Consider the following 27,076-nt stretch of genomic DNA (forward strand, 5'->3'; position numbering starts at 1 on the left):
TTATACACAAAGGGGAATAACTACTTTTTTAAGTCACCTTTATAGTGGTTTAACTGCATATACAGTAGGCTTTTACTTGTTAGCAAAATAATTATAAAAGTCACATCCATAACCAAAATAGGTACATCAGTAGAAATTTCAGCTGTTGACCAGGTCTTACACATTTTTGGTTGAAAACACACACATTTCCTTACCTGTGTTTTCCGGTTGCTTCCCCTCCACCCATCTCCTGTCCTGCTGCTGCAGGCCCTAGGAGGGTTTCCCTGAGCTGAACTGTATTCCCACTACTGTCACCTTTGCTCTCCTCCCCACTAACTGTACAACTTGTGTCCCCAGCCAGATTATGTCACTTCATCACCTTCCCTATGAACTGTGCCCACCGCCACCCTATGGAACACTCTACGCCCCCCCCCCTCCCAAACAAGCAAACAAACAAACAAAAAAACCTGTACCTGCAGCCAGGCAAGATTACAAGTCTGGTTAATAAAGGTAATAGTACTGATATCACCATTGTAAAGCAGCTAAGTACTGCACAACATTCTGCTTAAAAACAAGCACTAAACACAATCAAGATGGGTCATATTAAATATATTCAGAGCTAACAGATAAATATGAAAACATACCCGTTCATTAACTATTATCAACTGGGAGTCGCTCAAGCCTTGGTTCTTGGCCCAATGCTATTTAATATTTTTAATCAGTGATCTATAATATAAAATAATTGATAAAGTTTACAGATGAGACTAAGGTTGGTGGATTAGTAAATGAGGGGGACAGATCACTGTTTCAGAACAATCTGGATCATTTGTAAACTGGATGCAATCAAACTACCGGTACATGTGTTTCTGACTGAGCTTGTGAAGTTCTCACACTCAGCATTTTTCTGTCTGTAACGCAATCAATTCCAAAATTTCAGGGAATGCTCTAGGCATCAATGGCCAGAACTGTATTGATTTGGGGGGGGGGGGATTAGAAAAATGGGGGGGACACAAAGCTCCTGTCAGCTCTTTAGCACAGCCAACCAATGCAAGCACCTCCGCAATGGTCTATAGATCAAACAACTGGTTGATGGCACCCATTAATGCCTTCTAGCATAACAATACTCCTGTTTCATTGCTGTGTATCTTCCCAACAGAGTTAAATCATTCAGGATGTCAAAATGTTAGTCTCCCAGACAGAAAGAACAACCATGAGGGAATTGGGGGGGGGGGTGTGAACACAGCCCCTGGCATGAGGGAGGAGAGAATGAGGATCCTGGTATGGGGGAAGGTGAAAATGGAGCACAAGAAGCCACTCGTGGGGAGATTGGGGGAACTTGGTGTGGGGAAGGGAGTCACACAGAGCCCATGGCATGCAGGAAAGACAAAAACCCTGTCATGCAGGAAGAGGGGAGAGATGGGGGAAGAGGCTAATGAGATTTCACACAGAGTCTCTGATGCGGGGGAAGAATGGGGGACCCTGGAATGGGAAAAGGGGGCCACACAGAGCCCCTGGCATGGTGGGGGAAAAGGGAATGAGGGCACATAACATCCCTGGCTGGGGAAGATTGAAAGACCCTGGAATAGGAGAAATGGGGGGCATAGGGGAACGAGAGTAATGGAGCACACAGAGACACTTCTGTGAGGAGGAGAATGCAAGGCCCTGGGACGGAGGGCACACAGAATGCCTAGTTGGAGAGAGATTGCAGGAAGTTGCAGCAAGTTCCTGAAATAGAGGGGGATAGGAGGATGACACCCACCCACGGATCTTGGGGACAGGGAGAATGAAGGATGCTAGTAGGAACTCCTGATGTGTGCAATGTACTTGGCCTACAGAAACTATAAAGCATGCAATCCTCTACCAATACTTCCAACACAGGGTCTTACCTCTAGAACACGGAATTTAGGTCACACAGGGTCAGGGACTGTACCCTGGAACACAGTGACATCAAAAATAATGTAGGGGGCCATTGTAGGTAACCAGCTGATTATGAACTCCCAGAGCAAAGCTGTAGCAAAAAGGACTTAACACAGACCTTGGATGTGTAAACAAGGGGATATACAGCAGGAGCAGGGAGATTACAGTACCCCTGCATACCACATTGGGGAGATTGTTACTGGACTATTGTGTCAACTACTGGTGGATGCATCCTTTAGAAAGAATGCTGAAAAATTGGAGAGGGTTCAGAGAAGAGCCACAAGAGCAATTTGAGGAGTGGAATGAGTGGGAGACTTAAGATCAATCTATTTAGTTTATCAAAGAAGTTACTTGGTTGTGATCTATAATTACCAACAAAAGAGAAAATACTGAATAATAGAGGGAATCTAGCAGACAAAGAGAATAAGATCTAATAACTGGAACTTGAACTCAGTAAAGTTCAAATTGGAAATAAGATGCAAATTTAATTACCTATTAGAATAATTTTGCCAAGGGATGCAGTAAAATCTCCATCACATGGAGTCTTTAAATCAAGACTGGGTATTTTTCTAAAAAGATCTACTCTAGTGGGAAATACTGAGTGGCCTGTGTTACTCGGGTTAGGCTAGATGAACACAAGGCTCCTTTTGGCCTTAGTACCCTCTGCATCTCACGTCCCTGCTGCCTACCACTCAACTATGAGCTCCCTGAGGCAGGCTGGTATTTCATCCCTGGCTGCTGGGCTGTGGGATAAATGGGAGCTAGATCCACAAACAGGACTCGGGAGCTACATTGCAAACCCGAACTTTACAGGCGCGGCCACCTAGTGGCATCCAGCCCCTCCCCGCGCCGGGTGCCCGGGCTCCCACACGAGGCAGCAGCAGAGCCGGCACGCAGAGCACGAGTCCCCGCAGCGAGCCGGAGGGATGGGGCCTCCCAGGAGCCCCTAGCCCAGGGCCCCCAGGCTTAGCCCCGCCTGGCAGCTGACGCTGCTCCAGGCTCTGTGATAGGGCCGGGCCGGGCCCCCCGGGGACCGCGGCGGTGTCGGACCCTCCAGCCCAGCCCAGCCCAGCGGTCAGCGCGCCCCTCTGCTCGCGCCGGGAAGAATGGTCACAGCCCAGCCGCCGCTCGGGGCGGGCGGGGCCGCGGCGCCGGCCCCCGCAGTCGCTGTAGTGCACTGACAGCAGCCTGGGCAATGCTTGCAGCACTGTCTCTTTAAGCATCACCACCCTCTCTACGCTTGCGCATATGCCGATCTCAATGCGCCTGCGCACACTCAGGGGTTGGCTTGTTCGTTTCTTTGTCCCTGCCTCGCCTCTCACCTAAGCTTGGTGCCTGAGGGATGAGTGGCAGCTAGTTTCGCGGGCTGTGAAGACTGCTCAGCCAATGAACTCCGAATAGAGGCGCGATCTCGTCTTTGGTCCCGCCGTGCTCCAGTCCTTCTGTGATTGGCACTGCTGTGAGCCACTGAACGGGAGGTGAGAAGAGACGGTTGGCCAATGGGCTAGCAACATGGGCGGGCCTTGGGTAGCCGGTTAGGCTGTCCGATTTCCGGCCGCACGCGCCCTTTTTTTCTAGGCTACTAGGAGGCGAGAAGGCCGCAATCCGTTGTGGGAGCGAGGGCCCAGGAACAGGTGAGGCCGCGGGTGGCGTCGTCGTCTCGTGAGCAGCCCCCTGGGCTCCGGACCCCCTCCCCCCACGGCGCGGGAGGCCGAGGCCCCGGGCGGAGCGGGCTCGCGTGGGTTCGGCTGCCGGCCGCTTGCCGCCCTGCTGGGCCCGCGCGGCGAGGCCGTGGTGTCCGGCCGATGCGGCTCGTAGCGGTGCCGCGCCGCGCGGGCGGGCGGGAGGCCTTGGCTGCGCGCGAAGCGGCACCGGTTCAACTTCATTTCAAAGTCCCCCGTCAGGATACACTGGTGCGACTTCCTCGCGTGCCCCCCTCCGCCCGGCCGGCGCGGCGCCCGGCCCGGCCCGGCCCGGCCCGGCCACCCCCTCCAGCCTCGCTAGCTTTCGCACACGCTTGCCCTTTCCTTCCCACTCGGTGCATCGCAAACCTTCCCCATCCCGCCTGCTCTTCTGCTCCTTGTCTCCCACGCAATTTCCCCGGTTGCTTTTGCGCGACTCCTCAGTTAACTGTAAGTAAACGATTTGTATGTGCCAGTGCTGCTTGGGGGCTTCGCAAGTTACATGTTGCTTTTTTACTACCTCCCCATATGCTTCTTCTAGGCACAGTACCCCGCTTGTCATTCTTTCTGAGGGTAACTGCATATAAACTTACCGCTTTGCATAGCCCTCCACCCCTCACGTTCCTACCTCCATTGACCCGGCCCCACACACATTTACTTTCCGTAGATGCACCAGCTTGGGAGAATTATCCAAGTTGCAATTCATTCTGCCTTATGCATTCTAAAAGCTGATAACCAGGTTTTAGTTATGTGTGTGTGTGTGTGTATATATATATATATATATATATAGGTATATACACCTCTACTCCAATATAATGCTGTCCTCGGGAGCCAAAACATCTTACCGCATTATAGGTGAAACCGCGTTCTATCGAACTTGCTTTGATCCACCGGAGTGCGCAGCCCTGCCCCCCGGAGCGCTGCTTTATCGCATTATATCCAAATTTGTGTTATATCGGGTCACATTATATCGGGGTAGAGGTGTAGTTGAACTCTCTGCAGCTCCTAGGTACAATGTGTATGGTTCTTCATGAGTAAAATAACTTCTTTTGACTGAGTGCATAGTTTGAGCATGCTGTGTAATGATTACAGATATCTTGTCTGGTTACCTTACAACCACTTTGACCAACTTGGAACCTGTCACAGATTGAAGTGTTACTAGAGGAAGTTTTGGAATTAATTGATAAACTCAACATTAACAAGTCACCAGGACCGGATGGCATTCACCCAAGGGTTCTGAAAGAACTCAAATGTGAAATTGTGGAACTATTAACTATGGTTTGTAATCTGTCCTTTAAATCAGCTTCTGTACCCAATGACTGGAAGATAGCTAATGTAACACCAATATTTAAAAAGGGCTCTAGAGGTGATCCCGACAATTACAGACCCCTAAGTCTAACATCAGTACTAGGCAAATTACTTGAAATAATAGTAAAGAAAAATGTCAGACACATAGAAGATCATAAATTGTTGGGCAAAAGTCAACATGGTTTCTGTAAAGGGAAATCATGTTTTACTAATCTATTAGAGTTCTTTGAAGGGGTCAACAAATGTGGACAAGGGGGATCCAGTGGACATAGTGTACTTAGATTTCCAGAAAGCCTTTGACAAGGTCTCTCACCAAAGGCTCTTACGTAAATTAAGTTGTCATGGGATAAGAAGGAAGATCCTTTCATGGATTGAGAACTGGTTAAAAAGACAGGGAACAAAGGGTAGAAATAAATGGTAAATTTTCAGAATGGAGAGGGGTAACTAGTGGTGTACCCCAAGGGTCAATCCTAGGACCAATTCTAGTCAACTTATTCATAAATGATCTGGAGAAAGGGGTACACAGTGAGGTGGCAAAGTTTTCAGATGATAGTAAACTGCTCAAGATAGTTAAAACCAAAGCAGACTGAAGAACTTCAAAAAGACCTCACAAAACTAAGTGATTGGCCAACAAAATGGCAAATGAAATTTAATATGGATAAATAACCCCAACTATACATACAATATGATGGGGGCTAATTTAGCTACAACTAATCAGGAAAGAGATCTTGGAGTCATCGTGGATAGTTCTCTGAAGATGTCCACACAGTGTGCAGAGGCGGTCAAAAAAGCAAACAGGATGTTAGGAATCATTAAAAAGGGGATAGAGAATAAGACTGAGAATATATTATTGCCCTTATATAAATCCATGGTATGCCCACATCTTGAATACTGCTTACAGATGTGGTCTCCTCATCTCAAAAAAGATATACTGGCATTAGAAAAGGTTCAGAGAAGGGCAACTAAAATGATTATGGATTTGGAACGGGTCCCATATGAAGAGAGATTAAAGAGGCTAGGACTTTTCAGCTGGGAAAAGAGGAGACTAAGGGGAGATATGATAGAGGTATATAAAATCATGAGTCATGTGGAGAAAGTGAATAAGGAAAAGTTATTTACCTGTTCCCATAATATAAGAGCTAGGGGCCACCAAATGAAATTAATGGGCAGCAGGTTTAAAACAAATAAAAGAAAGTTCTTCACACAGCGCACAGTCAACTTGTGGAACTCCTTGCCTGAGAACTAGATAAATTTATCGAGGTTAGGTCTATTAATGGCTATTAGCCAGGATGGGTAAGGAATTGGTGTCCCTAGCCTCTGTTTGTCAGAGGGTGGAGATGGATGGCAGGAGAGAGAGCACTTGATCATTACCTGTTAGGTTCACTCCCTCTGGGGCACCTGGCATTGGTCACTGCCGGTAGACAGGATACTGGGCTGGATGGACCTTTGGTCTGACCCGGTATGGCCATTCTTATGTTAGGCCTCTCCAACACTTCTAAACGGAGCAAACTTAGTATGGAAGTAATTAGTGGCAAATGAACATGGATGCCCAAGGTAACTTTTTAGTTAAACAAGTACTATGGTGCAGCTTTTTAAGCATTAAAGCAGTAGTACTTATTGCACAGATGCTTACAGCAAACAGTATCATCAGTGGAAATATTTCTGGGGTTTTTTGTGGTTTTTTTTGAAGTCTGGTTGTCTTATAAAAGTTTTATTAACCATCAAAATAACAGCCACTAAACATAATATATGTAAAATAAGAATGGCCATACTCAGTCAGACCAAAGGTCTGTCCAGCCCAGTATCTTGTCTTCCAACAGTGGCCAATGCCAGGTGCTTCAGAGGGAGTAATCAGAACAGGTAATCATCAAGTGATCCCTCCTCTGTGGCCCATTCCCAGCTTCTGACAGACAGACTAGGGGCACCATATCTGACCATTTTGGTTAATAGCTGTTGATGGACCTATCCTCCATAAATTTATCTAGTTCTTTTTTAAAACCTGTTATAGTCTTGGCCCTCACAGTATCCTCTGGCAAGGAGTTCCACAGGTTGACTCTACATTGTGTGAAAAAATACTTCCTTTTGTTTTGACTAATTAACCTAATTTAATTTGATCACTCACAGTTTGTGTGGTATGAGAAGGAGTAAATAACACTTCCTTATTTACTTTCTCCACACCCATCATTTATAGACCTCTATCATATCCTCCCTTAGTTGTCTCTTTTCCAAGCTGAAAAGTCCCAGTCTTTTTAATCTCTCCTCATATGGAACAGCTTCCATATCCCTAATCATTTTTGTTGCCCTTTTTCAAATCTTTCTAATTCCAATATATCTTGTTTGAGATGGCCTGACCACACCTTTATGCAGTATTCAAGATGTGGGCGTACCATGGATTTATATAGAGGCAATATGATATTTTTTGTCATCTTATCTATCCCTTTTTTAATGATTCCCAACATTTGTTAGCTTTTTTGACTGCCGATGCACATTGAGTGGATGTTTTCAGAGACCTATCCACAATGACTCTCAAGATCTCTTTCTTGAGTGGTAATAGATAATTTAGACCCCATAATTTTATGTGTATGGTTGGGATTATGTTTTCCAATGTGCATTAGGTTGTATTTATCAACATTTAATTTCATCTGCCATTTTGTTGCCCAGTCACCCGGTTTTGTGAGATCCCTTTGTAACTTTTTGCAGTCTGCTTTGGACTTAACTAGTTTTGTTTTATCTGCATATTTTGCCACCTCACTGTTTACCACTGTTTACCATTTTTTCTAGATAATTTATGAATGTATTGAATAGGACTGATCCCAGTACAGACCTCTGGGGGACACTACTATTTACTTCCCTCCATTCTGAAAACTATTTATTCCTACCCTTTGTTTCCTATTTGTTAACCAGTTACTGATCCATAAAAAGGACCTTCCCTCTTATTCCATGACAGCTTACTTTGCTTAAGAGCCTTTGGTGAAGGACCTTGTCAAAGTCTTTCTGAAACTCTAAGTACACTCTGTCCACTGGATCCCCCTTGTGCACATGCTTGTTGACCCCCTCAAAGAATTGTAGTGGATTGGTGAGACATGACTTCCTTTTTCAAAAACCATGTTGACTCTTCCCCAACAAATGATGTTCATCTACGTGTCTGACAATCCTGTTCTTTACTATAGTTTCAGCCAGTTTGCCCAGTACTGAAGTAATTGCCAGGATCGCCTCTGGAGCCCTTTTTAAAAATTGATGTCATGTTATCTAATCTCCAGTCATCTGGTACCGAAGCTGATTTAAATGATAGGTTACATACCACAATTAGTGGTTCTGCAATTTCACATTTGAGTACATTCAGAACTCTTGGATGAATACCATCTGATCGTGGTGACTTATTACAGTTACTTTATCAATTTGTTCCAAAACCACCTCTAATGACACCTCAGTCTGGGACAGTTCCTCAGATTTGTCACCTAAAAAGAATGGCTCAGGTTTAGGAATCTCCCTCACATCCTCAGCCATGAAGACTGATGCAAAGAATTCATTTAGGGTACTGGCACTTTACAGCGCTGAAACTTGCACCGCTCAGGGGTTTGTTTTTTCACACCCCTGAGTGAGTACATTGCAGCGCTGTAAAGTGCCAGTGTAGACAGTGCACCAATGCTGGTTGCTATTCCCCTTGTGGAGGTGGGTTTTTTTTGTTTGTTTGTTTGTTTTGTTTTTAAGAGTGCTGGGAGAGCTCTCTCCTAGCGCTCTGCCGCAACCACACAAGATGTGCCCTTAGTTTCTCCACAATGGCCTTATCATCCTTGTGTGCTCCTTTAGCATCTCTATTGTCCAGTGGCTCCACTGGTTGTTTAGCATGCTTCCTGCGTCTGATGTACTTTAAAAAGGGACATGGGTAACATAAAATCACCCTTGCCTGAATTTTTACTTGCTACTGTTACAAGGAATATATCTTCTTAGAATTGAATGTTTACAGAGTTTGTTCAGTTTTCTTTTTGCATTTGAGTGCTTCACATGTATTTCATTTTCCCCAGTGTATGTGGTTCTTTCACATAGCAACATGAGAGAAATTATCTTAAAAAATAGGAAAATATAACTGCAGAGGTTGGCATTAGGACTCGGATGCAGGACTGAAAACCGACTAGATTTTAAGTCAACTTTTCCCTTAAAGGCAGATCTCTTCTTGGTTTTGCGGTATTTATGTGGCTAGTAGGTCAGAAAGAGCACTTTAGTTGGGAATATCATTGGCTACACAGGTTAATTTAAATCAGATGTACTATGTTCAAATTGTATGTATTTTCCCTCATATTGTCTGTTTCCCCAGGTGTCTGGGGTTGCAGAGACTGGAAATGCTTCTGTTCTGATAATTATGTCTGTGGTTGTGCCCAGGAAAGTAGCTGTAGTGTTGTGTGCATTGGAGGTTGCTGGTTTGTACTTTGAGGATATATAACCAATGATGTATTTGCTCTCAGGTTGGAAAAATGCAAGGAAATAAAGGCTTTAACATGGAGAAGCAAAACCATGCTCCAAGAAAACAGCATCAGCAACAGCATCAACAACCACCTATTCCTGCTAATGGACAGCAGGCCAACAGCCAGAGTGAGTAGATTACACAAGTCAATCTTGGTTGTTGTAGCCCGCTGGGCTGCTGAAGTGCCATCAGCATAGGCCCTGACTTAAATTTCACTTTAAACTGTCATAGGTTCTTTCCCTATTTGAGATGCTCTGATATCCCATGAGAAAGGATTAGTTTGGATCCTCTTCTGCTGTCAAGTTCTTCTGGACTTTTTATTGCCAATCCTTGCCCTGTGAATAAACCCACTTGTATTTGTTCTTTTTGGTATGCTAGCAGAGCTTTTTACTAAATCTATAAACAGAGGAGATTGCATTCAGGATTACACTTTCAGTTAGTTCAGTTCTGCTCTTATGGTAGAGGTGGCCAACCTGAGCCTGAGAAGGAGCCAGAATTTATCAATGTACATTGCCAAAGAGCCGCAGTAATCCGTTGTCAGCCCCCCATCAGCTCCCAACCCCCAGCGCCTCCCACCAGTCAGCACCTCCCGCCTGGCGCAGTCAGCTGTTTCGCATGGAAAGGAGGCTCTGTGGGAGAGGAGTGAGGGAATGGCAGGCTCAGGGGAAGGGGCAAGGGCCTTGGAGGAAGGGGTGGAGTGGGGGCAGGGCCTGGGGCAGAGCAGGGGGTTGAGCAGAGAGCACCCCCTGGCACACTGGAAAGTTAGCATCTGTAACTCCAGTGCTGGAGTCAGTGCTAATGCAAGGAGCCGCATATTAACCTCTGAAGAGTTGCATGCGGCTCAGGAGCCACAGGTTGGCCACTGCTGTCTTATGGCCTGACTTTCAAATGTGTTGAATGCTGGCAGTTCCCAAGGGCTTCACTGAGATTTTTGGCACTTAGTGCTTCTGAATCAGACCATTAATGTGCATGTTCAAAGATTCCTTCCTTGCTGCTTATAGGATCTTCTAGTAAATCAAATTACCCGGAGGACTGCAGATCTCTCCAATCCTTCAGTGTCATCACTGTGGATTTTACAAGAAAGAGGTGGCTTGTCTGTGACTGGCACTCTTTCCTCCTTATCTCTCGCCCTCACCCTTCTTCCCAACACTGTACCAGAGGACCACCTAGCACAGTCCTTCCTAGGTACTGGTGGGATAGAGTTGCTGTCATTATAGATGCAGTCCTAGTAGGAAGGTTGTTGAAGTGTTCCCCAATCACACATCAAATCAAAACTTCTGTGCGAGGTGGTCTCCTGACTTGGCTGCTTGAGACTCCAGCATCAAAACGCCAGTAGTACCAGTCAGGGTTGTTGTGCCAGTAAATCCAATCCACTGAAGTTTACCCTTGTTCAATATGGGCTGGAGCTCTATGGGATTGTTGGGGTTTGGTGATGGTGATCTTGGGGGGGTTTAATGACCTTTGGGGCCTTAACAGATCTAACTTAATGGTTCAGAAATATGTAGTGGTGAGGGTCTGAAGCTGCCATTTATGGATGACTGGGAGGGTGTCTGATTACAGTGATGAATCAGTTAATTTGATAGTTATGTTGTGCTTTGAATGTGGAATCTACTACATAAGTGTTTGTTAAAAAATAGGGCTTCTTAAATTGAGTGTGAGAAAGTGGTTGGCCAGTCTTCTCCCTACTAGAGTGGGATAGTTTTACCCTTGCATTCTAATCTCACCCATTAAAAGCTGAATAGAGTGACAATGGGAGGTCAAGTCCCTATTCATGTGTCTTTCAGGTTATTTCAAAATACCATTTTTGTAATTATTGCCTGAGATCATAAGCCAGAGCATTTCCGAATATTTTTTCCCACCATTGTAGTATCTGTGCACTTTCATACTCCCTGCCTCACTATATTTTATGATTTATCATTAATTTGCTGGCTTTTTGGTTCTGTTTTAGCCACTGAGTGTTACTTGAATATAGACTTTGACTAACTTTGACTTTTCTGAGGTCCCATCCATACTGCTGCTTTTATAGCTTCCAGCTGCTTTCTCTCCAGCTTGGAGATAGGGTCTGGGTTCCAGACTCTTTTTCTAGTGCATTTCCAGGCTGTAGGTGGCTGAAATGTTATCTGCTTTTTCCCCCTTTTGCATCTGTTGTACTAGGCAAGACTTATTAATGTAAGTATCTTTTGAATGTTTTGTTTTTCTGAATCACTGCTGAGTTCTGAATTCATTCCAGGATGATAATCCTCTAGCAGCCTATGAAACTGCAGTTTTTCTATAGATAGCTTAAGATATGGTCTTGAAGTCCACGTGCTGAACATAGCAACTCTTACTGTGGACTAAGCATCTTTTGATGCAGTAGTCAAGTTTGGAAGGCTGCTACAGTCTTCCAAGGTCCCTAATTCCTGCGTTGGGCTCTGCCTCACATAGTGGCCGATGCCTTGTTACGAAGCAGTGCAGTTCCTGCAAACTTCGTTTTTCATCAGAATGTTGGCCCATGCTGAAATACTGTCTCCTTGTTGCTATGGAGTTGGTTGGTGATGTTTTGAGACCTGGGTGAGTGGGTGGAGTTAGCTATTGTTGTATGTCTTTATGCTGGCTGTGATGTAACATAGTGGAATTTATCCCCCCAATTGTAGAGCGACTGTGTACCTTATTCCCCTCAGATGAAGGCCTCACTATTGACCTGAAGAATTTCCGGAAACCTGGTGAAAAGACATTCACCCAGAGGAGCCGCCTCTTTGTGGGGAACCTGCCCCCAGATATTACTGAGGAGGAGATGAGAAAGTTGTTTGAAAAGTATGGGAAGGCAGGTGAAGTCTTCATACACAAGGATAAAGGCTTTGGATTTATCAGGCTGGTGAGTCGTTATTGCTATCTTTGGGGTGTCCTGTGACATTAGGAGAGTGGTGCTCATTGGGAATAGTAACCATGTTCAGATATTTTGCTAATCAAGCTGGTATCTTCACATAGATGTTTAAAATTAATTCTGATGATATGAAGTATGGGATACATTGGAACCAATTTAAGCAGCTAGTGTGGATGGGAGCCTGTTCAGAGGGAGAGTATGGGTGCCAATCAGCTTCTCTGCGATTCCAGCCATTCATAATATGCAAGTGCCTCTAAGGTCTCATTGTGGCTGGAGAGAAAGAAGATACAAGTTTGCTGTTACAGGTGAATCTGGCAAAAAGCAGGGTACCTTTAGGTGGAAGTCATTGACTTCATCCTCTTTCTTGATGGATGTGAGGAAGCTGTTTGTGTACAAAGACCAGCATCTGTAATTACTGCTAGTGATGGACATTCTTGAGCCTGATGGGTCTCTAGTTGATCAGATTGAGGGAAGTAGCTTAGAGCAAAATTGCTTGGTACTAACTGAATTAGCAGCTGAGACGGCCTCTGTCCTGTTCTCTCCCCCTACCCCCCCATTCACTTATTAGCTGAAAATTGATCTCTGTTTTGTCTTGTACCTGTCTGTGGTTGGTTCTTAGATTTTTAATATTTTGAATTATACAGCAGGTTAGCTGCTTTGCAGTTATATGGATTAAACAAGAATACTTAATTTATTTCAAGACAGCTGCTCCAGACATGGGAATAAGGTCTTGCCCATCCTCCAAACTAGTGTCTTGGCATCCCATTTAGGAAAGGAAGATGTAAAACTGGGGTAACAGCTGTGCTTGTGACAAAACCTATATTTTGAGTCCCGTACAAGTGTTTTTGCTTATATTGAACATCAAGAACAGGAAGGAACCATCTTGACACTTACTTGTCTTGAAACACAAGATGGGCAGCATGGTGAGAAGCTGGAAGCTTTTTAAAGTACTATGGAGATGAGTATATAATGCAAGTTTGCATATTTTCCAATAAGTCATTAGTCAGGTAACAGATCGTAAGATTTTGAAAGACTCCTGCCTTTCTTGTACTTTCATATACTGAGCAGTTCCTGTGTCAATCATCAGACTAGACGACTGGGAAGAATCAGGAAAGTAGCAGTTCTCACTGTGATTCTAGCACTATTCATAGATGTGTGCTTAACTAATATTAACTCCTAGCTACTGTCTGTAATCCTTGCAACATTCCTTTCAAGTTTTGTACCTGATGTTATATGCTTTCTTTTTATTTTCTCTCCCCAAACTTCACACGTGCTCCCTGAACTAGTTTAACGGGCACATTGGATAATGGTCAAAAGACTTTATTTTATTACAAACATTATACCACAAAGGATGCCTTAGTAAAGAGTTTTGTTCTTCTCACTGTAGTGCTTGTCCAGGGAAAGACAGGCTAATGACCCTGTCCTCTGCTTTTGTGGCAGGAAACATGTTTCATTACTGCACTGCAAGTTTTAATGATAACTTTCTTGTCTTCAGGAAACTCGCACTCTAGCCGAGATTGCAAAGGTAGAACTAGACAACATGCCTCTTCGTGGGAAGCAGCTAAGAGTGCGCTTCGCATGCCACAGCGCATCACTGACTGTCAGAAACCTGCCTCAATTTGTGTCAAATGAGCTCCTGGAGGAGGCCTTCTCTGTTTTCGGCCAGGTGGAAAGGGCTGTGGTTATTGTGGATGATAGAGGAAGATCGTCTGGGAAAGGCATTGTGGAGTTTTCAGGGAAACCTGCTGCTAGGAAAGCTCTGGACCGATGTAGTGAAGGGTCTTTCCTGCTAACCACGTAAGTGAGGCGGGTGAGAAGTGCTGTTCTGGAAAGTGCACAGCTTGGCCAGGTGTGTGCTGGCTTGTGAAACACTGATGCATTAACACTAGAGTGGGGCTATGTGTGGTATGGGGCAGGCAGAAGGCAGTATGTACTTAAAACTTAAGTTCTATAAGGACAAACTTCCTGTCTCATATCTGGACCATGTTAGAATAAATCTGTGCACAGGCTTATGTTCAAAACCACCTTGCTTCCTGGAGGCTGCCCATGGGATTGAGTATGCTAATCTGGGAGCTGCTGCTGTTAAGGTTCCTCATAGACAAAGCCTTCTTTGGGCAGTTCAAGTAGTCCTGAAGAAGCAGAAGCTATTACTCCCCTCTTAAAGTATGGCTGACAAGTGAATAAAACTTGTGTATGTTAACTGTGTAGTCTGGATCATACCAGAATTGATTATGGAAATGGGCTTTTGTTTCTCAGTGGGTACTTCTGTGATAGAATGTTGCACCCAATCCTGTCAGCAGGCATAGATTCAGTTTCAGCTGTTTAAATAGCTAAGTTGCATGCATGCATTTGTTCTGGCTGCAGCACACTAGCCTCCATGCTTGAGTGTTCCAGGGGCACCCAGCAGGTCTGCAGATTTTAATGTCCTTCTGGGAGTGGTGGTGCATTCTTAAGAGTGGAACTAAATCTGGAATGTGCTTTGCCCCATTGGTCCCAACAGCCAATGAGTTGGACCTTTTATGTATGGTACAAGGCCCATCGCCCCAGTGCTTTTGGTTAGGCTGGGTCGCTATTTTGGGGAATGGCTGTTAGCCAGGATGGGCAGGGATGGTGTCCCTAATCTGTTTGCCAGAAGCTGGGAATGAACGACAGGGGATGGATCACTTGTTCTGTTCATTCCCTCTGGGGCACCTGGCAGTGGCCACTGTTGGAAGACAGGATACTAGGCTAGATGGGACTTTGGTGTGATCCAGTATGGCCGTTCTTATGTTCTTAAGGGATCGTGGAAGCAATTTCAAACAAGTCACACTCAAAACCCAGACAGTACCAATGTATAACTTGGGTGTGAAGATGGCTTTCACTTGTATTCTGGCTGTCGTTGTCTTAGATGGTTTTCTTAGGCCCTGTTGTTCTGAAATTTCATTGGTAGAGAGAGAACAGTATTTTATAGCTCCAGCTAGGATTAAAAAACACACAGAGGCTGGCCTGCAGTGCAGCCATTGTCTAGATAACACTGAAATCATGTGGTCTCTTTTCTTTCCAGATTTCCTCGGCCTGTCACTGTGGAGCCAATGGATCAGTATGATGATGAGGAGGGACTGCCGGAGAAATTGGTCATAAAAAACCAGCAGTTTCACAAGTATGTGTCCACTAAGGAAGGAAGAGGGGTTAGTGGTGGACCATTCAAGCAATTGGTGTCTTAATCTTTGCGAGAATGCATCCTCACAAGCTAGTAAAAGGCTCTTTTTATTGCCTTAGTACATTTCTCTCTTCTCCTAATCCTAAATATGTGTTTCTTTACTAACTTATGCATGCCTCTAGAAAGCACCATCTCTGTTCAGGCAGCTGAAGTTTTCATGAGTAGTTGCCCCTACACTAGGGCGGTGGGTGAAGGGCAGAGAGTAATTAGGACTACCTTTTAGTTTCTTCCTTCAGTGATGGGGAGATGACATGCCAATGCTTCAGATAGGATCCTCTGCTGGAAAATAGCAAGATGCAGAAAGAGTAGCTTCCCATTCATTGCAGTGAGAATTCTATTTCTGTGTCAGGCTGACAAGATGGCAACTCCTTGGATAAGATATTCTAAGTGTGTTACTGATCGCTCCCTTTTGTAGCTGTTAATTAGAATGTCTCATATTTCATGTGTATGAATCTTTATTTTCCTCATTGGCTTTGCTCAAGTTTCCTTCCCCTTCTCCCGTTCTCCTGCAGGGAGCGTGAACAGCCTCCTAGGTTTGCACAGCCTGGTTCTTTTGAGTATGAGTATGCCATGCGCTGGAAGGCTCTAATAGAAATGGAAAAGCAGCAGCAAGAACAGGTGGACCGCAACATCAAGGAAGCACGTGAGAAGCTGGAAATGGAGATGGAAGCAGCTCGCCATGAGCACCAAGTTATGCTCATGAGGCAAGGTGAGAGCCAAGATCATCAAAGACGAATAAAACATTGGCCCAAGATTTCTTCTTCTTAGGATTTCTTCTTAAAGCCAGAAGTGTCTAGCACAGTAACCAGTGTTGGCTGAAGATGGCCTGGGAATGGATGTCGGACTGATAGACAATGACTGTCTGGCAGGCTAAATGGATCTGCTATACAGCATAACAGACTTCTGTTCTGCTATCTTCTGTAGGATGGCAGCTATAGAGTCCTAGTTGGCTACGCTTGTGAGGCCATACTCTTAACTCAGTGGTTCTCAAACTTTTGTACTGGTGCCCCCTTTCACACAGCAAGGCTCTGAGTACAACACCCTCCCCCCCTTATAAATTAAAAGCACTTTTTTTTTAAATATATTTAACAGTATTATAAATGCAGGAGGTGAATCCGTGTTTAGGGTGGAGGCTGACAGCTCGCGACCCCCCATGTAATAACCTCATGACCCCCTGAGGGGTCCCGACCCCCAGTTTCAGAACCCCTGACTTAACTTGATGGCATTTCTTTGTGTATGTCTGTAATGCAGTAACTTATGAATGTTGTATCTGATCAATTTCAAAATCCCAGGGAATGTCCTGTATATCAGTGGTGAGAACCCTCCTGTTTTTTGAGGAAATTGGAAATCTGAGAAGTGAAATGAGGGACACACAGAGCCCCTACTGTGTGTTTAGCACAGCCACAGCTTCAAGCACTTCTGCAATTGTTCATAGATTAGATTGAATGGCACTCGTTCACACTTTCCAGTATAACCAAATATTTGTCTCATCTCTGTGTGCCCTCCCAGTAGAGTTTAACATGTTGACAGCCTGAATGACTTATCTCCCAGACAAATAATAAAGGGGGGGGGGGAGAATTGGAGCATGCACACAGCCCATGGAATGAGGGGTGTACAGAACCCTGGCAGTGCAGGGAAAATTGTAGGATCCTGCTACGGGGCAGGTGGGAACACAGACCCGGCATGGGGGGAAAAGAATGAGGCAGACAGCCCCTGGCATAGGGAAACTAGGGGCACACAGGATCCCCACCATAGAGAGATTTGGGGACCATAGTATGGGGGCACACAGAACCCCTGTCCTGGGGAAAACCGAGGACATGGAGGGAAGTGGAAATGGCATGCACACACAGCTGCTGGCATAGGAGGAGAATTGGGTGCCCCTGCAGTGTAAAGAGAGGAAACGGGGAGCATACAGAACTTCAGGCATGCAGGGAGGGAATATGGGACCCTGGTATGGGGGAAGGAAGGAATGTGGGGGCCCACACAGAACCCCAGTCATGAAGGAAGGAGTTCAGGGAGTTGCATGGAGTCACTAAAATAAAGGGGAATGTAACGGTAGCACCTAGGGACCTTGTGGGGGAGAGTGGAGGAATGCAAGGAGCCCCTGGTGTGTGGAATCAGCTTAGGCTAGAAATCTACTAATGTGTTACCCCTGGTATGGAAACTAACTGGTAAGTTAGGTTCAGGTAGAGATTCACGGAAGTTGGGGGAGGTAATGTTAGTCTGGTCACCTAGCAGCCTGCAGAGGGAATGACAATTGGCCCAGTGATTGGCTTCTGCTGTCACCTCTTCCAGACTTAATGAGACGCCAGGAAGAACTAAGGAGAATGGAGGAACTGCATAACCAAGAAGTGCAGAAACGTAAACAGCTGGAGCTCAGGTAAAGGGAGGTGCTGGCCACTCATATTGCTGTGAATTAAATGCATCCCCTTAGACTGGGGCTAGAGCATTATCCAGAGCAGTTGGACACACAATTTACCAATATCAATTCCAAACATTGTTGGGTCATCTTCATCCATAAGCAAAGTTTAAGTAGGTTTAGGGTGCAGGATTGTTTAGGTGTATGCCAGTGACCTTGAAGGACACTGACTAGTAGACTCAGGTTTGGATTCTTACTGCTTGGCTTTCAGATGTATATACAAAAGCCAGGTGTCTTTGCAGCAACCCTGATTGCTCTAGCACTGTAGGTGGGGAAACTCTTGCCCTAGCCTCAACTTTTTCATTCTTCCTGTCCCCTAAGGATCTATGAGAATCTCTCTCCTCTCTCAACTCCTTTTATGGTCTTACTGCTTGGTTCTCAAGGTAATTCTGTAGGCCACCAGGAAGATCTTTAGACCGTTCTTTGTGGAGCACAGCTTGAGAACCACTTGGCTAATGTTTCCTGATTATGTATGGATAGCATTTGTTTAGAAGCATAGCGTAGGCTCTGACTGGGATTTTTTTCTGATAAGCTCACTGGAATTGAAAGGGATGAGAAATAATTGTGGTTTTCATGAGTTCTAGAAATTTATCGTATTGAAAGGCTTAATGCTGTACTTGTCTGGAAGAACAGTGTCATCTTTACTGCTGACAAATGCCTACCGTGTAGCACTTCTCCCCTGTGATACAGAATCTGCTTATGTTGTGCTGAGTGACTCTAGAATCCTTTCCTTGCAGGCAGGAGGAAGAACGCAGGCGCCGTGAGGAGGAGATGAGGCGGCAGCAGGAGGAGATGATGAGACGCCAGCAAGAGGGCTTTAAAGGGAATTTTGCTGATGCGGTATGAGTTCTCCTACCTTTTGATTCACACATGACTTCTGTCAGAAGGATAGTTGTCCAGACATAGGGCAGGATTTCTGTTGATAAGAATATGACTGGGCATATATTTTCTATAGAAGAGTACCTTTGTATGGAGGTACAAGTAACACAAAAAAATGGGGATGGAATTGTCTTTTTACAAATCAGTTTGATCTTGTTGAGGATCACAAACACTAAAATTAACCGTACTCCATGGTTATTGCATGGTCTCACTACAGGCAGAATAAGATCGTTTGAGTGCCTTAACTGTGTTTCCATTTTTTTGTTCAATCTTTAATTTCAGGAGGGTTTGGGGGTGTTTTTAATGATTGGCTTTGGGATAATTACAACATCTCTAATGTAATTTACCCTACATTTCTGGTATATACACTGTCATAACTTCACCCAAATGCAGTTTTGTCTGGGACGGGGGTAGGCAACCTATGGCACAAGTGCCGAAGGTGGCACACGAGCTGATTTTCAGTGGCACTCTCACTGCCCGGGTCCTGGCCACCAGTCCGGAAGGCTCTGCATTTTAATTTAATTTTAAATGAAGCTTCTTAAGCATTTTAAAAACCTTATTTACTTTACGTACAACAATAGCTTAGTTATTTATTATAGACTTATAGAAAGAGACCTTCTAAAAACATTAAAATGTATTACTGGCACGCAAAACCTTAAATTAGAGTGAATAAATGAAGACTCATCACACCACTTCTGAAAGGTTGCCAGCCCCTGGTCTGGGACTATACGTATGGAAATCCAACTGTTTGTGAGAACTCACTTTCCTGCTGCTGTCCATGTAGGACCCAGAGTGTGTCAGTCTTGCTTTTCAGCAGAGCACATGCTAACAGGTCCTATTCTTGGAGCAGTGATTGAAAATTTCCTTCATGAAGATCTCTGCAGAGCCCCACAAGGAGACACGTGCCTGAAAACTGCTGCATCCCGTCTTGGCAGTTTGTCTAAACATTGCTGAGTTTAGGGACCATTGTTGGCAATGACAGTGTGGTTGCCATTAAAAATCAGTACTTGTCAAGTTACCTCACAATGATATTGGGTACTGCAGTTCCCCAACCATTAGAATGGCAAACGTCTCTAATAACTGATTCCTTGATACCAGTAGCGCTAGTTCTAAGGCCACATATTTCACAGATCAATAGGGCTAAAAACAACACTATTGGGAACTCACTCATTTATAGCTCTGGCAGTTTGCAAGATGGGCTCTTAAAATCTCATTTCAGAAACCACCTTGCTTTTAATCTATTTTATTTTTGATGCTGTAATAGCTGCCACCTCGAACCATGGGACCTAGAAATCGTAAACAGTGCCTTATACTAATAGCTTGGAATCTGCTTTCACAGGGTGGAAAGCAGTGATGTCATATATGGCAAGTGGACTGTATGCATCCAGGTTGAAGAATTTATGTGGCCTATATGGCCTCCAGGTTTTTTTGATGTTTCTATTCTTCATGGTTGTGAAGAAAACTTTTCAAATGTAAACAGTATGGCTGATGCAGTGCTGTCATCCTGAGGCTTCAGACAGTTGGAAACAGTGACACTGAATTTCCTTGATCCATGTTGATCTTGTTAATGTTGACTCTGAAGCCCAATGATTACACTCCTATGTTCTCCCACATTTATCTCCCCCTGTTTTATATCATTAGATGTAAACTCCTTGGAGTAGAGATGGTCTCTGTGGGATGATCTGCTCTGTTTTTGAGCTGCTTTAACTCAGGTTTTGTTTTTTTTGTTTTTTTTAAAGAGACAGCCCTCTAATATGGATTCACTTTTAAATGTGGTATAACTGTATCCACACTAGAGGGTATCTGGTTTATCTGTACAAAATCATCTCCTAACTGAAATAGTTAAATCCTGTACAGAAACTGTGTCGATCAGGCCTAAACTATGTGCCTAGTACCCAGTATAACAGAGCCCTGATCAGGGCCTATAAGTGCTACTGCAATTCAGATAATAAATAGTGGTCCTGAGCATACAAATGGAGGAAAATGAAACTGGCTCTGCTTGTTCTTGTGAAGAAGTGGGACTGCTCTCGGGGTAAGGGGGCACTGTTGGCTTTGAAGCAGAAGCTTTTGAAGTTTTTTGGGCTCACTAGCCTATGCTAATAGCAAAAGCATCTGCATTCCTTTTTAAAAGTGTGCTGTTTCCTGACCTTGGCGAGGTGGTAGAGCGAATTTCACCTAGTGTTAGCAGTAGTCTGAGCAGCCAACAATGTCAGATCTCTCTACCTAGGCATCAGACATCTCTGTATACCAACACTTGGGCGTTAAAATTGCACAGTGCTTTGCTTCTGTTGGATGTTTCACAGTGCAGGTGGCTAACTATCCTGCAGAATTATACCTTTTAAATTGAGATCTTATTTGTTCAGCAGTGAATAGTGGGGTGGATGGTTCATTTTCCTTTGCAGCTTTTCCTAGGGAGTGACTTTTCTATCCAGTCTTCAATGATAACGTCTATTGAAACTCTCTGGGTTTAAGTTATATTAGACAATGTCTTAAACTATGTGGTGTGAAATAAGTCTCTCTTTCAGAGGGAGCCACCGGATATGCGCATGGGACAGATGGGCATGGGAGGTAAGAGCTGCCTGTGGTTATCTGTCTGCTCTGTTTCTATGCGTGTTCAGTTTCCCTGTCTGCAGACACTGGACCTGCTCTTGGAGGGTTTCATTTTGCTAATTCCATATTTAGTACACTTAAAACGTATTGTAAATAACTTTCCAGTGATGTCTGTTCTCTTAAATTTATATAGAGTAGTCTTTAAAGCACGTGACAGTTCACAGCAATCAAAGTGAGAAATATTTGTTGGGATACAGTAATAAAATTACTTTAGGTGGAAAGGTATGTTTGCAGAGGGCTTAGATCAGTAAGCAGAAATTTCAGGTGAAATTGTAGGTAGAGCCCAAATGGAATTAAGATTTCCCAAGGAGACTTGTGTCTACTTTAGGAATAGGTAAAACATGCAGAGAGATACTGAGCTCAGCAAACAAAAAGGTCAGATGGGTAATAAGTATGATCCATTGATTGCATTTCCATATTTCTAGTTCACAATCTTCAGTTTTAGGCTACTTGGGCAGAAATCGGTGACAAAAGGTGTATTGGATGGTTAATAGATGCTGAAATGTGATCTTTATGGCCGTCAGTTATCTGTGCTTTTTGGGTTGATTTGAGTTTTGAGTGCAAGGGAAGTTAGGCTTGGTTCACCATTGTATCTGATAAATGCATGGCAGCCTGACTTGTTAGGACTCCCTCTCTGGGATAGAACACGGCAGGAAACTTGCGTAGGTCTTGTCTCGCTACTGTAAGACATGTCCCCCAATTCCCTTATGTCTCTGCCAGGAATATTCTTCAGATCTCTCTTTCAGGTGCCATAGGTATGAACAATAGAGGGGCTATGGGTGCCACCACTGTCCCAGCCGGTGCACCTCCAGCAGCTGGTCCTGGAGCTATGATGCCTGATGGAGCCATGGGAATGGTAATGTATCTGCAGCATTATTTTTCTAGCTACTCTCTTTTGAACCCTTTTAAAGAGCAGTGTGGGGCCAGCTGTGGAGACTCAGTTAGTAGTTTCTGTTGTTAAGGCTGAGACTTGCTTTACATCATAGACCTGCTTTTTGGCCCCCTCTCAAATCCTCAGGGGTCAGTGTTATCATATGTTATGTGGCCAGCATGGAACTTGTTGCCCCAATCTGAAGTGACTCAGTCAGAATTCCTAACACTTTTCTGTCATATTGTACCTCAAAAATAACTTACCCTAAAATGTACTTGAAAGATCTCAGTAACAGTTTTTGCACATGACAGATCTTTTACATGGGGAAGGGTATATTTGGGAAATTTCATTGAACTGGGAATCTGGGTTCTGGCAGACTATACAATTCAAATTTTCAAGAACTTTCTACCTAGCAGTTCCCATTGAGAACAATGGAGAATCCCCCTAAAGTGAGAACAGTGTGCATTGCTGAGCTCTTCTGAAAATCTGGCCATTAAATGACCAGAATGACTGGAGGAGACCTAGGCTTGCTTATTTTTCCCTGCCTAAATGGTAGCGTTTCCTTGCAAAGAGCCTTCCAAATGAGAAACCATGGTTCATGGAGGCTTTTCGTTGTGACTATTTTGAGATGGGGAGGAAGAATTGGGAGAAAAACGAGAACTCCCCATCACCAGCAGTCAATTTTGTGAATGTACTATCTTGCCTATGGCTGTATCTCCTTTCGTCCTTTCCACTGGTGTCTTTTTCCTCTGCAGTGGATGCTGGAGAATTTTCATTCTCTTCCCCGCACTTCCCTGTAAGTGGGAATAAATGGAGGGATCATTGGGGCTTCATAGCCCCTCATAATTCTTTTGCCTTTTCTCCTCCCCGCCTCTCCCTAAATGCTCTATAAAGTTTAGGAGCTCTTCGGGTATCCTGCTCCTTGCTTTCCATCAGTATCATTTTAAACAGTTTAAAAATGCAAAAACCCAAAGGAAATGTTAGATAAAAACTCTTAACGTTGAATATATATCAGTACCAGAAAGTTAACAAATTTCATCAATTAGAAATCCAGAATTAAGGCTCTGCTTAAAAGAAGCCCGCAGCTGAACTGTGCTCCAGCAACAAGGCCACAAGAAAAGCAAATAAGGCAGTCATCCATCCACACGCTTTACCTCAGCAGTCACCACAAACTTGAATGCTTTACTCTGAATCATGCAGTGGCTATACCAATTTTGCCGTTATGTCCACACATAATGAAACCAGTCTATATATTCACTTTTTGAATGCTAACTGAACAAATAGCGTACTAAATATAGCTATTCCTCCACTCTTTAAGATTCACTGGACCACCAAGTAGGCGAGTATAAGATTGGAGCTAATATATCTACATATGCATATACCACCTAGGCCAGATTATGAAATTACAGTACTTTTGTGAAAAGAATGTGATTTAGTGTAGTGAAAAAGCATCCTATTTACTATCAAACATGCATGTTTGAAAGCATATATAAAACCGGTGCTTGTTGGTGCATATTTTTGATACTATGTCTGTAAGTTGTATCAAGGCAATATATTTGCCTAATAAGATAGTCACCGCCAGTGTATGTGGACTACTTAAAGCCCTTATAAAAATGTTGCAAGGAACAAAGAAATGAAAGCTAGGTTGCTGTAGAAGCAAAGTTAAGGTTGTTGCAGGTCTTCACTTCAATTCTAAGCTTTCAAATGTTTGGGGTTTCTTTAACAAAGTTTGTGCGAGTAATTTAGGCTTAGGAAGTATCAGTGCCACTACATGCATCCGACGAAGTGGGTATTCACCCACGAAAGCTCATGCTCCAATACGTCTGTTAGTCTATAAGGTGCCACAGGACTCTGCTGCTTTTAGTCTTAGGAAGGTAATGGAGTGGGAATGGTGATGACTCTTAAGAGGGCTGAACTAGATTAGTTTGTAAAGAATCTGGTTTTGATGAGACCCTTCCCTCCATATTTCTCTCCCATCTGCTCCACAGAGCTCTGCTCTTGCCTGAGGCACAGTATCACATCTGCAGCATGAGCATAGCAGCTGAGTAAATATTTGGTGTCTAAAGTGTTCTAGGGATTTTGCATACCAATAAGAGAGACTGCTTCAGAAAGTTTACAGTCTAAGCTATAGACTAGTGACCATTGGGAGAGGCAGGCCAGGGGATGGGAGAGAGAGGACAAAGGTTACCAAAATAAGGTCATGCAGTTGCTCTAGTTGCCAATGTAGCCTATATTATCTGAGACTTCTTCAGTTCTCTTGTGATAACATTAGTGTTTCAAGTTTGTGTGGGTAAAGAGGCAGGGAGATTGGTGGATTGGATGATGGGGAGACAATGGATTCAATGAGGGGGGAAATGTGAAAGGGATAGGCAAGAGAGTGAAAGGAGGGGAGTCTAGGCACACTGTTGAAAAGGAGGATAAATATTGTCTCTGGTGTGGGCGGGGGAGTGACTTCTAGGGGCCAGGAGGCTTTATAAGCTGCTTTGGAAGCCAACCCTGCTTATTATGGCTCCATGTTGGTGCTGGGAGTTAATGGAGCCCTGTGTCCCATAGCAGCTCCTTGGTCTGATAAGGAGCAGGTCCTGCATTCACCCATTCCTGGCACTGACAGTGGTTCCAATCCTTCCCTCAAGTAGGGCCTGTGAGAACATGGCTTGCAGGACAAGACCAAGGCAGTTCCAGACCCTTTCTCTTCTGCGTGGAGAGTACAAGGGGCTGCCATTTTACTACCCCTAGTTGTGTAAAATCCTCAGCAACACTGGCAGCATGTGTCAGGGTTCCAAACCCTTGATCACCCTCGTTTGTAGTTTGAATGATGATTGGGGCTGGGTGTCCAGGAATGGTGTTCGGTTTGGGGGAGTATGGTGGAATTGTGAAATTCTCAGGATCCCAGACTGCATTACTCAGGCAGTCCACTGCAGGGCATTAGTCTACAGGTTTGTGCGGCTATTTTCCAGTATGCTTGGCCCTGAATTCTGTGGGGAAACTGACTTTGTTCCTGTGGTACTTAGTTATCTGAGATCACGTCCCTGTCAGTCCAGTCTTGGCTTGGGGCACTCCCCTCAGTAAATCTGGAATTAAGAGTTTGCTCTATATTCATGGAGTAGGGAAGATTCTGGACTCGCTGCTTTCCAGTTACTTAATGACTGGAGTTGGTAGTCACTTGGTTCTGCGGAGTCCTGATCAGACCCAGGTGGACTGGAATTGCTTCTAACTTAAGTCTTTTCTCCTTTCTGCCTCTTCTGCGCTCTCGCCCTGTACAAGACACCACCACCGCCAACTGATCGCTTTGGCCAGGGCAGCGCAATGGAAGGACTTGGAGCTATGGGAGGAAACCCGCCTGGCTTCAACAGAGGAAATCCTGGGGGGGACTTTGGCCCTAACAAACGTCGTCGATACTAACAGGATTAAGCTACCCCCTACCAACCCCCCAAAGAGGAAAGGAATCTTGGCAGGCCGCATAGGGTTCTACTTGGGGCTGACTCTTCATGGTAGTTTTAATTAGGGCCTGCTTTGGCAAAGCCACTCTAGGAAAAGGGGAGTGCAGTCTGACTGACTGGTAAAGGTTTTAGTAAATTTAATATGGTGCATTCCTATAATTTCAATGTGAAAAGTGGATTCTGGGAGGCTTCAGTAGCTGTGCAGTAAAAGTAAGACCTGATAGAACCCTGATGCCTTTACCATTCCATGTTTCCTACATGCAGCTGCAGTCCTGAGACTAACTTAGATACAATCGGAGTATTAGCATTCGTCCTTTGAGATCACAGGCAAGTCTCTGGAGAACTGAGGCAGCACTTGGATCTTTTGCAGCCCTCAGCGGCTCTGTAAATTTATATAGCTCCAAATGACCCATCATGTAGTGAAACCAGGAGGGTTTTATGTTTTTTAACTTGTAGTTTTTACTTTTTCCCTGGACCATTTATTTCTTTAAAGTAGTGGACCGTCATATGCAGCCTGAATGGCTGGAAGGCTCTTGATTGAATGGATCTTTGATATGTGTTGTACCGCTGTTTATTTTTACTGGTAGTAAAGTACAATCTATTGGACAAAGATACTGTATCTCATGCTGAAGACTTAACTGAAACTATTGTTTGTATAACCTTAATCTTGCTTGTCTATTGTGTAGAACTACAAGATTTTCGTTTAGTGTAAACTGTTTGAACACGAGCTGTAATCGTCCCACTAACAAGTTTGAGTTTGTCTGAGGAATGTTACAGGAATGCATTATTAAAGTGGATTTTAAGCCTTTTTTTATCTTGTGTGCAGTCTCTTCTGTTCCTGAATAAAGCTTCTGGGTACATTCAGACTGAGGCACATGAGCAGTCACTGGAGCAAAATTGCATTGCTGTCTTCATCCACAACGTGCAGAAACTGTCTAACCCTTGAGAGTTCTCCAACAGCATTATCCTTGGCATAGTTGGCATTTTATTTGTAGAACTTTGAGTTGGTTGGAGCCTTCCAATCTCAACTTCAGGGGCTATGCTCAGGGAATTCACTGAAGTTTGTGCCTTTCCGATCTCTTCAGACTCTTCTGGTAAGGTGGAAATAGGAAGAGCAGAACTGCTATTCCTGCTTCCAACACAGAGCTAGTAGAAGCTTTTTCTCTCTTGTTAAGATGTGGTGGAAACTAGAAATATGAGTATTCTGAGATGCTGTATCCTGAAGTCTCAAGCTCTTTGCTCCGTTTTGCTGTCTGGGAAGCAAACAGGTTGCTTCAGCAAGGGATACTTTTTGCGGGGGAGAAGGTGAGTGGGCAACATGAGACCATGTGTAACTTGCCAGAGCTGTCAGGACAGTTCCAAATGCCTAGCCCTAATGGGGGTAGGAGATTGAAACTGTTATTGTCTCAAGTGCTAGTACACTGTTTGCAATGATTTTGCTTCAGTA

The 27,076-nt window shown here is 44.3% G+C and overlaps 2 protein-coding genes across 9 annotated transcripts in view; one reads left to right on the top strand and one right to left on the bottom strand.

Moving 5' to 3' along the window:
* ZMYM3 (zinc finger MYM-type containing 3) overlaps window positions 1-3,335 on the bottom strand; it is a 66,183-nt gene extending 62,848 nt beyond the window's left edge. The window contains exons 1-2 of one of the 6 annotated variants that reach the window (XM_039487028.1): window positions 2,389-2,938; window positions 624-705 (exon numbers count right to left, since the gene is read on the bottom strand). The gene's annotated coding sequence lies outside the window, so the exon portion shown is untranslated. Of the gene's footprint in view, window positions 1-194; window positions 317-623; window positions 706-1,865; window positions 1,899-2,388; window positions 2,940-3,218 lie in introns of those variants that run through there. The other 5 variants (XM_039487029.1, XM_039487038.1, XM_039487031.1 and 2 more) reach the window with 5 other exon arrangements.
* NONO (non-POU domain containing octamer binding) lies at window positions 3,238-26,441 on the top strand. 3 transcript variants are annotated; one of them, XM_039487041.1, is made up of 11 exons: window positions 3,238-3,374; window positions 9,350-9,476; window positions 11,982-12,202; window positions 13,707-14,008; window positions 15,255-15,350; window positions 15,923-16,119; window positions 17,706-17,790; window positions 18,567-18,669; window positions 21,234-21,276; window positions 22,065-22,174; window positions 25,454-26,441. In XM_039487041.1, exons 2-11 carry the CDS (start codon window positions 9,359-9,361, stop codon window positions 25,589-25,591), a joined length of 1,413 nt encoding a protein of 470 aa, XP_039342975.1. In that variant the 5' UTR covers window positions 3,238-3,374; window positions 9,350-9,358; the 3' UTR covers window positions 25,592-26,441. The 3 variants fall into 3 exon arrangements, with proteins under 3 accessions (XP_039342975.1, XP_039342974.1, XP_039342973.1); XM_039487040.1 differs by lacking the exon at window positions 3,238-3,374 and adding an exon at window positions 3,381-3,530; XM_039487039.1 differs by lacking the exon at window positions 3,238-3,374 and having other exon boundaries at window positions 12,009-12,202.
* The last annotated feature ends 635 nt before the right edge of the window (window positions 26,442-27,076 follow it).

This window comes from Mauremys reevesii, linkage group 9 (genome assembly GCF_016161935.1).
Source record: "Mauremys reevesii isolate NIE-2019 linkage group 9, ASM1616193v1, whole genome shotgun sequence".
NCBI classification, from domain to species: Eukaryota; Metazoa; Chordata; order Testudines; family Geoemydidae; genus Mauremys; species Mauremys reevesii.

Excerpts from the sequence above, each read along its gene's own strand:
- NONO (XM_039487041.1), top strand. The coding sequence starts at position 9,359 with ATGCAAGGAAATAAAGGCTTTAACATGGAGAAGCAAAACCATGCTCCA. Across the intron at positions 9,477-11,981 it reads ACAGCAGGCCAACAGCCAGA|AGCGACTGTGTACCTTATTC; the intron begins GTGAGTAGATTA and ends CCCCAATTGTAG. Across the intron at positions 12,203-13,706 it reads GCTTTGGATTTATCAGGCTG|GAAACTCGCACTCTAGCCGA; the intron begins GTGAGTCGTTAT and ends TCTTGTCTTCAG.